Source organism: Euprymna scolopes, chromosome 14 (assembly GCF_053919585.1).
Source record: "Euprymna scolopes isolate OS-2025 chromosome 14, ASM5391958v1, whole genome shotgun sequence".
In the NCBI taxonomy this organism is placed as follows: Eukaryota; Metazoa; Mollusca; class Cephalopoda; order Sepiida; family Sepiolidae; genus Euprymna; species Euprymna scolopes.
Genome location: NC_136495.1, coordinates 81,636,191 through 81,652,605, shown reverse-complemented (window position 1 = coordinate 81,652,605; position 16,415 = coordinate 81,636,191). Strand labels below are relative to the sequence as shown.

General features: G+C 33.2%; 1 protein-coding gene across 5 annotated transcripts in view; it reads right to left on the bottom strand.

Moving 5' to 3' along the window:
* Positions 1–16,415, bottom strand: part of LOC145293128 (acyl-coenzyme A synthetase ACSM3, mitochondrial-like) — a 261,013-nt gene that overhangs the window by 103,108 nt on the left and 141,490 nt on the right. For all 5 annotated transcript variants that reach the window (XM_080139532.1, XM_080139533.1, XM_080139536.1 and 2 more), the window contains exon 3: positions 3,370–3,482. In XM_080139532.1, the coding sequence (XP_079995658.1) occupies positions 3,370–3,482 (113 nt within the window). The remainder of the gene's footprint in view (positions 1–3,369; positions 3,483–16,415) is intronic.

The window sequence follows — 16,415 nt, the reverse complement described above, 5'->3', positions numbered from 1 at the left end:
ACACGCATGGTTATTTATAAGATGGTCGCAAATCGCAGAACCATACGTATTACTCAGAACATCCGAAGGTGAAAAATTTGCATAACGAATCTTTGAAGGCACATGCTGTTTCAAACGAAAATCTAATCTTTGCGATGTTCGCCCAACATAGTGCGTACTGTAACTACACTTAAATAAATAAATAATAGAATTATTATGGTGGGGGGGAAGAACATCTTTGCGAATAGACGGCAACACAGGCCTGGTTGAAAAAACAACACGCGGATTCGATGCAAAATAACACCGTTGCACAGACAAAGAAATTTGCTTAGCAAATCGGTCACTAATGTTACCTAGCCAAGGTAGATGTAGGTACACAGGACATCTATTAACTATAATTTCTTTAGGTTTATGAAAATTGGAAACTTTCTTATTGATAGTAGTTTCAACAATATCCAAGGGGTAACCATTATTACAAAGGGTCTTAGTGATGAATTATTATATATATATATATATATATATATATATATATATATATATAATTCAGTAAAGAACATATACATATATTTATTACTGGCAGGAACTGTTACCCTTTACTGATGATTACGTAAGCGTAAGCATGAAACATTCGTGTGTGTAGGTCTAAATTAATAATTGTTATACAAATATGTATGTACATACACTTAAATAAAAAAACCTGTATATATATATATATATATATATATATATATATATTATCGGCAGGAATTGTTATCCTACACTGATGATTGCATAAGCATGAAACACTAATTCATATGTTCATCAGCAGAACCGTCCGGCTTGAAACACAATGAAGCTCCTCTGGCTGAATGTTCACCAGAAGACCAGTCGGGGCTTGAAACACAAACTCCTCTGGCTAAATGTCTATCAAAAGACCAGTCGGGGCTTAAAACAAGAAGCTCCTATGGCTGAATGTTTATCGGAAGACCAATCGGGGCTTGAAACTCTTCTGGCTGAATGTTCACAGGAAGACTAGTTGAGGCTTGAAACACAAAAAGTTCATCTGGCTAACTGTCCATGGGAATATGGGAAGACCAGTCGGGGCTTGAAACATAAGAAGCTCCTCTGGTTGACTGTTGGAGAAGTTGCTAAGGTAACCAACAGCCAATCACAAGAAACCGTCTCTCATAATAAATCGTATATATAAACCGTGAATGTTAGAAAAGTTGTTATGGTAACCAACAGCCAATAAGAAAAAAACATTGTTCCATTCCTTACATTTTCTGAGAACAAGAAGGATCATTAAAGAAAAGGGAAATGGGTTTATCGGCAAAACAAGTGATAGGAAGTTGTTCACTAAGGAACACAAAAGAAAGCTAAAATGGGATGCTTAATCAAGGTGTGACAATAACAGAAACAAACAATCAGTCAATATATTTTAGAGTTAGTTTTAGGAGTGGCAGAAGATTCTGCAACAGTTTTACAACAGTCAAGAACAGTTTGCAGAGAGTTTTGGGTTTGTGACATTTGATGATAGTGACAGTTGAGAAGAACTGTGAGTGGGGCACAATCAAACGTAGGTTGTGGTTTGGACCAGATCGAAAGTGCTTTAGTAGATGAACTGATGTTAACAAACAACAAGAGGCATTGACAGACCATTTGAAATGTAAGAGGTTACTATTTGGGATTGTGTCTAACAGGGAGTTGAGTAGCAGTTCACATTACATTTAAACTTATGTCTGCAGATCAGTATAGTCAGGGAAGCAGGAAATAGGGAGGGAATTCCAAATCTACCAGTCTGTAGGAAGAAACTATTAGAGTAGAAAGCTTTCTGGCATCTAGGACCTCAACAGTGAAGGGATGGGATTTTGCTGTATGTCAGGTTAGTCCCGAGTATGTAGGTCTAGGGAACACAAGTTCTATGAGTTCTTCAGAGTACAATACATTAAAGTACTTGTAAAACTGGGGTAGGAATGCAAGTGTTGTGGCATTGGAAAGCTGATAACATATAATACAAATCATCTATGAATGTTAATTTGTAACAAAATTGATGATAAATAGTTGAGTCTTTTGATTCAACAGTAAACTTCTTTTCTAACTTCATGGAATTCAAATCATTTGCTGCAAATTCTCTGCTGCAAAGTTGCAAGAATCTAAGGGAAACATAACTGAAGTACTTACCAACAAAACAAACGCCCACGGTGAAGGTGAAGGTCATAATAACTTAATCAAATACAATTGCATTTTGCTTGGCTGTGAGAAAGAATGCTATAAGTAATTGCTTTTGCACATGTATTCTCACTAATCTCATAAGACAGGCAGAAAGAAAAATTACTTTAGCAAATGTAAATGATAATAATCACATATTTTTTCCTTCTAAATGTCTTTACTTAATCTAGGCAAGTAGTAAAGCAGATATTTGCTTATGTGTCACTCCTATCTTAATATGTTGATTATACTTACACATAGAATATATATTTTTTGTATGGACTTTTGTTACTTAATGATATTATTTACTGTTGTTTTGTAAATAAAATTCACTGATAAACAATTATTTATTAGTGGGCAATAATTTCTTATTTTACAGTTACTTAAATTGGTATTATTATTAATACTAATAGTATTATCATTGCTATTACTGTTACAATATTACTGTTACAACTGTTATTTGCTTTATTTATTTATTTTTATAGAAAAACTGCAAGCTTTCTGACAACCAGATCATATAGCCCTCCCATCTTGTGATCCATCATGTGATCTAATCTGTAAAGTAATTTTTTAAAAATTATTTACCAAATCATTGAAACTTATGGATTCATTTTGTAAGTATTATTTTCAAAGATAATTTAAATCTTATGGAATCATTTGGTTTTGTGTTAACCGACATCAATACTGGTGCCTCAAAGTTTATTTCCTCCTGAAAATCTTTCTTAGCTGGCAAAGGTATTTTCAGAAAAAATCAAATTGAAATAAAATATATTCATGCACAGCGAGGAAAACTAATGAAAAAAATAGGCTAGCCTAGCTAGAATGAAATAGAGGTATGTCAGATACGTTGTAGATTTCTATTTGGGTCTGACTTTGAAAATCTGAATGACTTTCTTTTATATAGATACCAGAGGTAAAGAGTTTGAATAATTTTTTTTAAAGACTTCCAACTCTGTAATCGAAGTTTTTTTCAGTCTCTGAGGTGATGAGCTAGTGTCAGGAATCTATGTTATATTCAGCTGACTCCCTAACTCTGGTGGGAAGAGTTTTAATAAAGAGTTGACAATTTTTGCAGGAAGCAGAGTCGGGATCTTTTCTTTTAGTTAATTCTTGCCTTTTATTTCATGCCTTATGGTAGTGCCATAACTTTCTGAATTTCACAATTTTATCTGGCATTGATGAAAGTAGAAAAAAAAAACTTACCAGTACGTATGGCAGCTAGATTGATAAGCCACCATGAAGGTATTCGTGGCAAAATGACAATAAGTCGGTCTCCTTTAAGCAAACCACATTCATTTAATAACATATTAGCCACCCTGTAAAAAACAAAAAAAAAAGACTTATACCAAAGTTTGAACAGTATGGATTATTTGGACTACAGTTCTCATTTTGGCTGTTATTCTCACAACGTTTCAACTGATATAACCTCTGACCATTTTGGATGTGTCTTGTTGAATTTGGGAATCTTTATATTAAACATATGTGATGCAATGGATATAAAGTTGGTAAGTAATAATCAGTTCTAAGTGACAGTCTACTAGAGGTTGAAGGTTCAATCCAAACTACAGGCTATATTAAAAATAAAATAGAAATTATTCAAGGATTCTACATGGTCATGGTTGACAGACTGAGAAAAATTAAATAAAAATCAGTTTGAAATTTGTATAGATTATCCCGTCAAAATGCATCTGAAAAAAGTTGGAAATTACATCACTGAAACATTGTGAGAATAATATCTAAGGTGAGAACAGTAATCCTGTAAACATGCAAAAGGGTGTATGTTTAATAGAATGTATAGTTGTATGTTTAATGGGATGCATAGTTGTATGTTTAATAGAATGCATACTGTATGTTTAATGTGGTGCATAGTTAAGTGTTTTAATGGAATGCATAGTGTCATGTTTAATGGAGTAACTAGTTGCATATTTAAAATAATGCATAGTTGTATCTTTGGTAGAATGCATAGTTGATTTTAGATGGAATGCATAATTGCATGTTTGGTGGGATGTATAGTGGCATATTTGATGAGACGCATGTACATTTGGTGGGATGTATAATTGCATAGTTCATGTTTGCTGTTGTTGCATAGTTGCACATTTAGTGGGATGCACAGTTGCATATTTGGTGGGCTGCATAGTTGCATGTTTGGTGTGATGCACAGTTGCACATTTGGTGTGATGCATAGTTGCATGTTTTGTGTGATGCATAGTTGTTAGTGGAGTGCATAATTGTGTGTTTGGTGGGATGCATAGTTGCATGTTTCATAGTTGAATGTTTGGTGAGATGCATAGTTGCATGTTTGGTGTGTTTGGCAGGATGTATAGTTGCATGTTTTGGGGGTTCATAGTTGAGTATCTGGTGGGATACATAGTTGCACGTTTGAGAGTGTACATAACATATTAGTGGGTGCATAGTTGCATGTTTGATATGGTTCATAGTTGCATGTTTGATATGGTTCATAGTTGCATGTTTGATATGGTTCATAGTTGCATGTTTGATATGGTGCATAATTGCATGTTTGATATGGTTCATAGCTGCCTGTTTGATATGGTTCATAATAGCATGTTTGATATGGTTCATAGTTGCATGTTTGGTGGTATGCATAGTTGCACATTTGGTGGGATGTATAGTTGCACGTTTAAGAGGGGGCATAACTGCATGTTTGGTAGGGTGCATAGTTATATGTTTAATGGAATGCATAGTCTCATGTTTGGTGGGATGCATAGTTGCATTTAGAAAGGATGTATAGTTTCATATTTGGTCATGTGCATCGTTGAATATTTAGTGGAGTATAAAGTTTCATTTAAATAGGATACATAGTTGCATGTTTTGTGGGATGCGTTGTTGCATATTTGATGGTATTTATAATTCCATGTGTGGTTGGATGCACATTTAGTTGGTTGCATGTTTGGTAGTATGTAGAGTTACATGTTTGTTGGAGTTGCATAGTTGCATACATAGTGGAGTATACAGTTGCACATTTAGTGGGATGCATAGTTGCAAGCTGGGATGCATAGTTTTATTTTTAGTGGTATGGGCATAGTTGCACATTTGGTGGTATGCATTGTTTCATGTTTAGTGGGATGCATATTTTCATGTTTGGTGGGGTTTCATGGTTTCATGTTTGATGGGGTGCATGTTTGGTGGAATAAATAGTTGCAATTTTATGAACAGCAGACCTGCAATAGGAGAAAAGAAAAATTATCCAAGAAACATATATATTTGAAAAAGTAATATCTTCTGCATATGAGATTCTATGCTGTGATTATGAGCTACTTTAGTCTTGAAAAAAATTAATGCCCCTCTAGATACATTACCTTTTGCAAAGCAATAATTTTATGCCCATAGATAAACTGGCTTATGATTTTCAGGTAGATAGATGGGTGGTTTACTACAGATGACACTAATATCTCTATATATTCCAGCAGGATGGGTAGAAGGGGTCAGTTGGGTTACTGTGATTCTTAATAACAGATTGCTTGTTTGTGTTCAGTTAGAATGAAACTTATATTTGCAGAATGTATCTGAGTTTGTATTTTTTGTTTTATTTCATTGTAATGTGAATCTGTGTGTGTCCTTCACCTCGACAGTTGCTAATGTGAGACACAATGACATAGTCAGAATAAATGATAAAAAGACCACAAACACAACATTGGGATTGGCGATCATTGTCAACAGAGATAGCATTGTTGATAGAGGCCAGTGTTGAAATCTAACTGAATCCAGACGAAGGCAACAAGAAAACAATCATGGCCTGTGCAGTGATTACACATTCACAGTCGGAATAATTCAAATAAACCAAACTTGTGCCATTTTAAATGATCAAAAAATTACAACACTTGCTCATATTATATACATTTTTATGGTTGCTCCCGGTGTTAGAAAAATATATTTAAACTTTATCTTATTTTAAATAGTAGATTCCTTACACATTACATGCAGTGCCCATGTACAAATCTTATTTGCCTGGTGGAGAGAGTGGATCTTGTTCTCCACAATGCACTATCCATACACACAATTCATTCCATGATTATTACTTGATTAAACTCGAAATATCAGAGTCAATAGATATTTTTTAAACATGTTTTGTGCTAATCTTTTTAACTAGTTTGCTTATCATCTTATTCAATACACTAATCTTTTTTTGTTAAAAATGACTTTTATTTGAATAAATTCTCAATACTACCATGGGTGTGCGGCGTTGCCTGGGCGTTTAGAGGTGTGTGTTGAGCAAAAAAAAAAAAAAAAAAAGTGGTAGTAGGAAGGCCGGCTCGAACTCGTACCGCGAAGGAGGAAAAGAATGGGAAAAAAACCTGACGTCTTTGCTGTTATGAACACCGTCAAACCGGAAGTGACGTAGGTTTGAATTAAGGTTAAACAATCAAAAAGAGGGGATAACTATTGAAAATATCGGTGAAAAAAGCGACTCCTTCCTGTAGAAAAGTGCCCAGTTGAGGGTGAAGAAATTAATGTTTTTAGCCAATTTTTCGGTATTTGTCATCTGAAGGGTCGAGCTTCAAAACGATACTGATCTTGTGAAAATTCGTCGCCTTTGTCGAAAGTTATTGGCAGACATGCAAACATGCATACGTACATTTATATATTCGTAGCTCAAATTTTCAACTCAAATCAATTAAAAAGCTTGCCCTATCTCTGAATACCCTTTATGTAAAATTTCAAATGTTTAGACCAGAAATTGTCTTTAGTTATTTGGTAGAGACCGCAGAGGTCAAATTTTTTTAAACTTTGACCCCTATTATGACCCCTTAACATTTATTGTTTTGGGCTCAAATCAAGTTATTAAGTTAGATCCATATCCAAGGAACCTATATCTAAAATTTCAATTTTTAGACCCAAAATTGGCGGAGGAGTTTGGTAGAGTTCTAAAAGGTCAAATCGTTGAACTTTGACTCCTTAGCAGCCAAATTTCTGTCCAAAAACCGCCTACAAAGATTTTCCCAAATCTTACTACCCTGTATATCAAATTTCGAGTCTGTAGATTGAAAATTGGCAGAATTATTGCGTAGGGAAATGTACACAGACAGACACATACACACAGACAGTCACTTCATATATATATATATATATATATATATATATATATAGTGTATTATTTTTTTGTTGTTTTTATATTTTGTCACAGAGGCAAAATGAACATGGAAGAAAAAGAGAGAGTATAGAAGAAAGAGAGAGGTGAGAAAGCCGTTCAGTGGGTGAATCAGCAAGCGAAGTGACCGGTCCCCCCCCCCGCTCAGCGATACGTTTTCTACCCCTGTTAGTTACTAAGCAACAAAGAAAGAAAAGAGAAGGGTAAGAAATGTATAGAGAAGAGAGAGAGAGGGGGGAAAAAAGAGACATTTTTGGTACAGGACTCTCTGCCGTGCTGCCGAGCCGAGTGCACATGGGAAATTTCCACTTCACCACGACAGAGAAGTGGGGACTGAACTGGCGTTGTTGAAATATAGACTGTCAACTCTATGAACACGAGGGACACAGCACTCCAAAAATAACCGAAACAGTGGATGAATACTACATAGGAATACCGCATGTTATGAACTGTCATCTGAAGCGAATAAAATAGATGTTTAACTTCACGTAGAAAAGAAACAAAAAAAAGAGAAAATAAAAATAAAAACTACAAGTCGTCTTTCTGAATATCTCTCTCGTATATTAAGTTAATGAGTTCATTTTGCCATTGTTTTGTTTGGATTGATGTATTTATTTTTATTGGTATATTTCTCGTCGGCATTTTCAGAGATTAGATTCTACATCCTCGTAATTTTTATTTTTTTTTTATTTTACTTAATCTCATCCTCCTCCCTACAGTAGTTTAAATTTTTATAATGAAATTAACTTTGAAATATTACCACTGGTGTCTGTGTTCGTTCTTTCTTGCATTTTTGTTGTGTTCAGTCTTCGTATCTGTATTCATTTTTTTTTTACCCGTATCACATGTGCGATAAATATTTTTTTTGTTTTCTGGTAAATTCCTTTTTACACCCCCCCCTTTGGTAATGTGTTACAAAAATAAACATTTGCTTTTGTCGTAAATTTCCTTTCATACCCCTACGTTTGCTTTTTACTTAATCCCCACCCTCTTTATCGCATGTGTAACAATATATATATATATATATATATATATATATATATATATATATATATGTTTGAAGCATTGTGTGGGATAGGTATGTAGTAGAGATTTAGAAGGCTGTCACAATGCGAGGAATGAAATATAGTCATTGTTGGTAAGAGAAGACGAGAACAAGTGGCGATTTACAAATCAATAAGTACATACATATATTTTATATATACATATATTTATTCAGTTGTATTGGTAAAATGTCTTACTTGTTATGTCTGCGACAGTATCTATTATTAATTTCGGAAAAAATTCCCTTTTCATATGGTTGGCATAACAGATCAATTCAAAGCATGCTAGATGATGGAGCGAAAGTTCGGTAGCTATGTGGGGCCTCAGAGCAAATGTGAGTAGGAGATTTATGTATGGTCTGATTAGGTAATTAACATGTTTATAATTTTTATTTATTCCTGTTTATTTATTTGTCTTTTTTTTTTTTGGTTTATAACTTGTTGCTTTAGCGTGAGCTTTTTTTAATTTTGTATTCTCTCTATTTTGTTGTCATTATCATTATTACTATTATTTATTTTATTTTTTTCTGCTGATATGTGGGGTGTCTATGTTTATCTAGGTCACGTAAGTCTCTAGTGGGCAGTGTTCGGTCAGCTATTGAAGGATAGAGTAGGGGTAGGATGTGAGAGAGGAGGGGAGGTGGGTTGCGGGGTGGTGCGCTCCCAGTCGCTGGTGTTTAGGTTAGTGTTGCTAGGAGTAGGAAGATAGGTGGGGAGGGGGGCATTGGGATGACATTCCTTGGGAGTTGTTAATTTATTTATTTCCATGGGATTATAAGTGGTAGTAGATGGGACATTTTCTTTTTTTTTTTTTTTACTTTATTTTTAATTGGTTTGTGTTACTTCAGTTAGCTATATTTGATTTTTTTTTTGTTTTAAATATATACTGCTGTTTTTTATTTATTAAATTTCTTTTATTATATTGTTATTTATTTATTTATTTATTTTATATATATAATTTATATGGGAGGGGCATGTAGTAATGTCCTATCTGGATTGTGAGTTGGGCTGTGAGCGGTGTGAAGTGGTGTATCTGTTCTAATGGGTTATGGTTGTAATGGTAAGTCTTAGGTGGGAGCCATATGTAGAATTATATAATGAATGAAGATCCGAGCTCCAGTCTGTTGTTGAGTTCTGGCCGATATTTGGATATTAGTAATGATTCTTTTATGTTCAACATAGAAACACACTTCTGCAGAGCGGCTTACCACCTAAAATGGATGGAATGGATAACCAACAACAACACTAAAACACAGCACACCACCGATGACTTCCCCGTATATCAGCTAGACCACCCATTAAATCCTCCACCAAAAGACCAGGAACTAGACACTAAGCTTGCAAGATTAAAACGAAGGGTATTCGACATCATAAAGCACGAACAAGAAAGCGTTATACAAAACATCTCATATAAACAACACTGCACACTTAAGAGCCTCAAGTGTAAAGACTTTGTTTACCTACCTTCCGATAAGGGAAAGGAGTTCTGCATCATACCACAAGACATATACGACCACCTTGCACTCACACACCTAAACAACGACACCTTATACACCCCAGCTACTGACATTACATCAACACCGCATGAGCCGACATATGTAGAATTAGAAAACTCCCCAACAAATACAAGCAGAACTTCACTACTAAAAATAGCAGACTCCCCACTTTTTACCATCTCATCAAAACACACAAAAAATCAGCAACCCCACAAATTAGACCAATAGTTGCAAACATTGAAGGACCCTTATATAAGATCTCTTAGCTACTCTCTCAACTACTTAAACCATTACTCTCCTCCTTCCCCGGACACGTCAGCAGTTCCGATGAAGTACTCCACCGTCTAAACACCCTCCAACTACAACAACTAAAACGAGGTAAATACGCCTTCAGCCTCGATGTAGTTGCCCTCTACACCACAGTACCTGCACACCCAGCAGTAGATCTAATCACCGATCACATCTCCTCTTGCAACTTACACTGCTTCGGCCTCACTCCCTCAGATATCCACAAACTTCTACTTATAATAGTAGACAACACATACTTCAGCTCCCAACACCAAACATACAGACAAATTACAGGACTGCCCATGGGTTCCAGCCTCTCAGGAATACTGGCCATCTCATACATGGACAGACTTGAACGCCGAGACCTTAACACGTGCAACTCGGTCATATTCCTCTCAAGATATGTTGATGATGTTCTGATCCTCACATCATCACGCACCAATGCTGAGAACATCTACGCTATTTTCTCCGATTCCGACCCACACATAGAATTCACCATCGAACACCCCAGCGATGACGGATCCCTATCACTCCTAGACTTCAACCTAAAAATATCAGATGAAGAGACCACCATTACTAAATTCTACCGAAAACCAGCGAGCCAAAGTATATTTGTACACTACAAGTCGGCCCTCCCTACTAAGGCCATCATCGGATATGCTAGAAATGAGATCACCCGCATCCAAAACAAATGCAGCAAGCCAAAACACAAGACAGAATGCACAAAACGGTTCCACAAGACAAATGGATACCCCAGCACTGTCATTAAATACCTTTGGAACACGAGAAAACGTTCCATCTACTACCACCTATAATCTTATGAAAATAAATAAATTAACAACTCCCACCCTACTCTATCCTTCAATAGCTGACTGGATACAGCCCACTAGCGACTTACGTGACCTGGATAAACATAGACACCCTACATATCAGCAGAAAAAAAATAAAATAAATAATAGTAATAATGATAAAGACAACAAAACAGAGAACATACAAAATTAAAAAAAGCTCACGCTAAAGCAACAAGTTATAAACCAAAAAAAAAAAAGACAAATAAATAAACAGGAATGAATAAAAATTATAAACATGTTAATTACCTAATCAGACCATACATAAATCTCCTACTCACATTTGCTCTGAGGCCCCACATAGCTACCCAACTTCCGCTCCATCATCTAGCATGCTTTGAATTGATCTGTTACGCCAACCATTTGAAAAGGGAATTTTTCCGAAATTAATAATGGATACTGTTACAGACATAACAAGTAAGACATTTTACCAATACAACTGAATAAATATATGTATATATAAAATATATGTATGTACTTATTGATTTGTAAATCGCCACTTGTTCTCGTCTTCTCTTACCAACAACGACTATATTTCATTCTTCGCATTATGACAGCTTTCTAAAATCGCTACTATATATATATATATATATATATATATATATATATATTATTATTATTATTATTATTTTATATATCCACATAAACTTTTTAAGATGATATATTTTATGTATCAATTTTTAATATTTGCTTCAACAGTGCTCAATATGTGAGTAAAGTTAGTATGTTATGAAAATATATATGGTAATTAAATCACACAAAATGGTTCGTGTTTCATCTCCGTAATAGATAAATTGAACAAAGGAGGAGGAAATAGAAGTTGGGCAAACCTTTGGCTGAGAAAATCCTGGCATTGGCTAATGGAAGCATTAATCCACAGGCAGGAATAACAATGAATCTGATTGGTTAGCTAGTTAAACTTAACACCACGTGTATATAGAAAAAGACTTAATAACATGAATTCCATGCCTTTTAGCCTGACAAGTCCTTATGCCGATGAAACAAAAAAAAAATGAGTAGCTTAAATGTATATATATATATATATATATATATATATATATTTTCTTGAAAAAGGATTTCGGCCTCAACAGAAAGATGTTCAACAAAATGTTTAACCATAAAATTTACCAAAAACTATTAATATTAAACTATAAAAAGAAAGATACTAGAATTTAAGCAAAAAATATTTTATTTCAACTCAATCAGATGTGCCTTATGCACTAATAAAAATGCAATTGGCATTTTGTTGAACTTTTTAAGATTTTAAATATTTATAAATTTTCTCATTATAAAAAACGATTATTATATTGATTATAATTTTTTGACAGAAGAAATAAAATGAATATAAAACATTAGAAGAACAATGCAAAATTATCCAATTATATCAATAAATATTAGTAAATTGTGTAAATAAATCTTGAAAAAAAATGATTATTTAGTAAATTGATTTTAATTTATTGTTCATTTAAAAAAATATTCAAATATTTTAAATCACTTAATTGTCAGCACATTTTTTCATTATCAAAAAAGATTATTGGATTATTTTTAATTTGCAAAATAAAAACCGGCAATGAAAAAATCGTAAATCAGCAAAAATTAATAAATTGTTTCATTATAAAAAAATATTTATATACTACAGATATAATCTATGTTTAATTAATTTTAATCAAGTAAAACAAATATTTTCTTATCAATAGCATTGAAATAAAACAATCGTTTTTGTTATGATAAAATTTAATGAATTCGCTGATTCTGGATGTTTTAACTGTACTTCTATCTTTCCAAATTAAAATTAATCTAATAAATGTATTATTATGACAAACTTTATTGATAATTTAGTGACTTTAGATTTATCTTATGATTTAAAAATTTGTCTTCTAATGTTTTTTATGCAATTCATTTTATTTCTTCTGTCAAAAAATTATAATCAATATAATAATCGTTTTTTATCATGAGAAAATTTATAAATATTTAAAATCTTAAAAAGTTCAACAAAATGCCAATTGCATTTTTATTAGTGCATAAGGCACATCTGATTGAGTTGAAATAAAATATTTTTTGCTTAAATTCTAGTATCTTTCTTTTTATAGTTTAATATTAATAGTTTTTGGTAAATTTTATGGTTAAACATTTTGTTGAACATCTTTCTGTTGAGGCCGAAATCCTTTTTCAAGAAAATACCTAACTTTTTAAAATTCTATTCATCAACAACGTAAGCAACAATAAAAATAATAGAATTATATTTATTAATTAATAGAACATGCTAATGATCACAGGAAAAGTATTACATAAAAAAAATTTACAGAAATTTGTTTTAAATTCTGAATTTAAGTGATTCATAAAAGTGCTATCGTTCGCCTGCAGGGATACAGTTATAGCCCCATACCACGCTGATTGGGAGGTTAGCACTCAAGTTTTTGCTATTTCGATTGGATATATGGTCTGATTTTTCTCAATTATTTGTTTCTTTTATATTTTTCAAAAGAAATGCCAATATTGATGGACGACATTTTGGAATGAAAATTAAAATTATATGAAATATTGGTGTCACTGATAATATTTCACTTGTTATTATTCTAAATAATGCAAGTAAAATGCCCAAATCGACTTTCATAAAAGTGAAGAATATCTGGTTTTACAATGAAATTTCTGCAAAAAAAATTTATTGAAATATATAATTTCGGAATTAATTCATTGAGGATCGTAATTTTAAAATAAAAATCTATTTGTTTGAACACACACATATTCCATTGCAGTAGAAAAATTCTATTTCTAGTGGCTTTTTGCAAATGCTCAGTATTTTGTTGACAACATTTGCGAATTGAAGAGTCAGTTTTGAGATAAATTTTGAATTGCTTGAGTGTAAATAAAATTGTTGTTTTTTTAACTCTAGTATCTTCCTTTTTAGAGTGTAATACTGATCAATAGTTTTCAGTAAAATAATTTTCCGGTTAAAATTTTATATTACATTTATCTCTTGAAGCAGAAATCGTGTCTCCAGTTTAGTTATGATTCATAACAGTGCTATTGTTCGCCTGCAGAGTAACAGTTACAGCCCCATGCCATGCCTAGGTGATGGTTGAATTTTAAAAGCGAAAACCACCACTATTTATTTCTATTGAATGTATGACCTTGTTTTTATCAAATGTTTGCTTCCTTTATATTTTTTCAAAAAAAATGCCAACAATATTGGACATTTTGGAAGGAAAATTGACATTATTAGAAAAGTTAGTGTCACTGACAATATTCCACTTAATATTATTTCTAACAATGCAAGTATAATGCCCAAAATCGACTCTATTCAAAGTGTGCAGAATAGCTGTTTTTACTTTGAAATTTGTTCCAAAAATATTTTGTTTTTTTGTACTGAAATTCATAATTTCAGCATTAATTCGCCGAGGATTATAATTTTCAAACATAAATCTATTTATTTGAACACACAAATATTTCATTGCAGTAGGAAACGTTCTAGTGACATTTTCCAAGTGCTCAGTATTTTGCTGACATTTGATACAATGTTTGAGCACTGAAGCATCAGTTTTGAGCAAACTTTTAAATTGCTGTCGACCATCAGTAGGATGAAGTTGAATAACTAATCTCTATGGTATTCCAGCAATCTGCAAGGTTTGGAACCCACAGCCAACTTTAAAGGTGCAATTACATTCACTATCTTGTAGTCTTTGGCAGTTTTGTTTGTGTATTCTAAGACATTTCATCACTTTACTTTCTTCAAAAGTGAATAATTGTTTGGCACTGTCAGGGCACTTGTTTATCAAAAATTCCCAAAATGCAATAGCACATTCTTGTTGGCCACTATTAAAAACGCCTCCGATTGATTCTCTAAGATCAGCAACACTGTGAGTGCCAGGGACAAGCAATCTTTTTAATTGCTGAATTGGCAAATCAATGTTTGGAATGCTTTTAATGATGTTAGACAACAAAGGAAGGTGGTAAATTGTCTGAACAATACTGTTAGCAAAACAAGCATTTCTTTCATTGATCAATTTGAGGTCCAAATTATTTTGAGAAATTGAATTGTCTATTTTCAGCCATTTTCTATTTGGACTATTATGTTTTTGCTTCAAATCATGATCTATAACGATTGTTTTTTTCGTTTATAAGTCTGTTTGTACAATGACAAACTTTGAGGCATAACAGAACAAGGAGGAAGCGGTGGCAAATCAACCCTGTCTCTTTTGGCCCTCAATCTATTATATTCAGTCCATGCACTTTTGTTACACATGGTCAATTTATGAGGGTCAAGGTCAATCAAATAGACATTGCACAGCTTTCTAGCACGTGACAAAGCTACATAGGCCATTCCATCTGAAAAGACATCAGATCCCAAGTCAACAATGATACCATCGACTGAAATACCTTGGGTTTTGTGGACAGTTAAAGCATAGCTGAGTGACAAAGGTATTTGAGATCTAGTCACAAAGAGTCCAGGAGAAAGTTCATAGTCAGCTTGCACAAATTCAACATTGACTGCATATGATCAAATTTTACAGTCACAGCAACAACTTTGCCATCTTTCATTTGTATTTCAGTGACTGTACCCATTGTACCATTGCAAAGTCCTTTTTCAATATCAATATTTCGACGCAACATGCATCTAGCACCAATTCCAATTTTAAGCACAGTTTCAAGTCCAGCTGTGTCAGAAATCTTTTTAAGTTTAGAAGTTTTTGGTGTCTGTTTTGATTTTTTTTTTTTGTTACGGTTTTTTGTCTTAAGTTGGAATCAGTTGCTGAAATTTCAATGATATGAATATTATTTTTTTTTGAACATTTTATAATTCACTTCCTCAGCAGATTCATTTGTGGGTACAATGCAAATAATATGCATTTTCTTTTGCAAATTTTGCAAAAGATCAGTAACTTGATCAATATTTGCTTTTTGTTTAGGATTGATTCGATGCCTTTTCAAGATCTCAATATCCTAATCAGTTGGTGACCCAAGTCTTATTCTGTTAAGAATATTAACAAAGTTTTCATTGTCATCTTTTTGTCGCACATTTATGGTCAATTCATCATAATCGAAATATGACCACAAATTTATACCAGCAATTCCCAAATTTGATTTTCTAGCATCTTGAATAGATATTTTGGAAAATACAGGTTTTTCATTAACAGGTGGAAGCTGAAATAAATCACCAAATGCAACAATTGACATGTTTGCAAATGGATACACTTGTTTCCTAATATCACCAAAAACATCTTGCAAACGTTGGTGAATAAATGCTAATTGCAAGTGACTAACCATGCTTATTTCATCAATAATGAATAATCTCGCATATCCAAGCATGGTTCTCAAACTTTTTATTTTATCCTTTGATAATGGTTCATATTTAGGTGTAGAACCATGCTGCACATTTAGTTGAAAGACTCTATGGCATGTAGATCCTTTCAAAATGTAAGCACTGACACCAGTAGGAGCACAAATAACTACACTGGGTCCATTGATG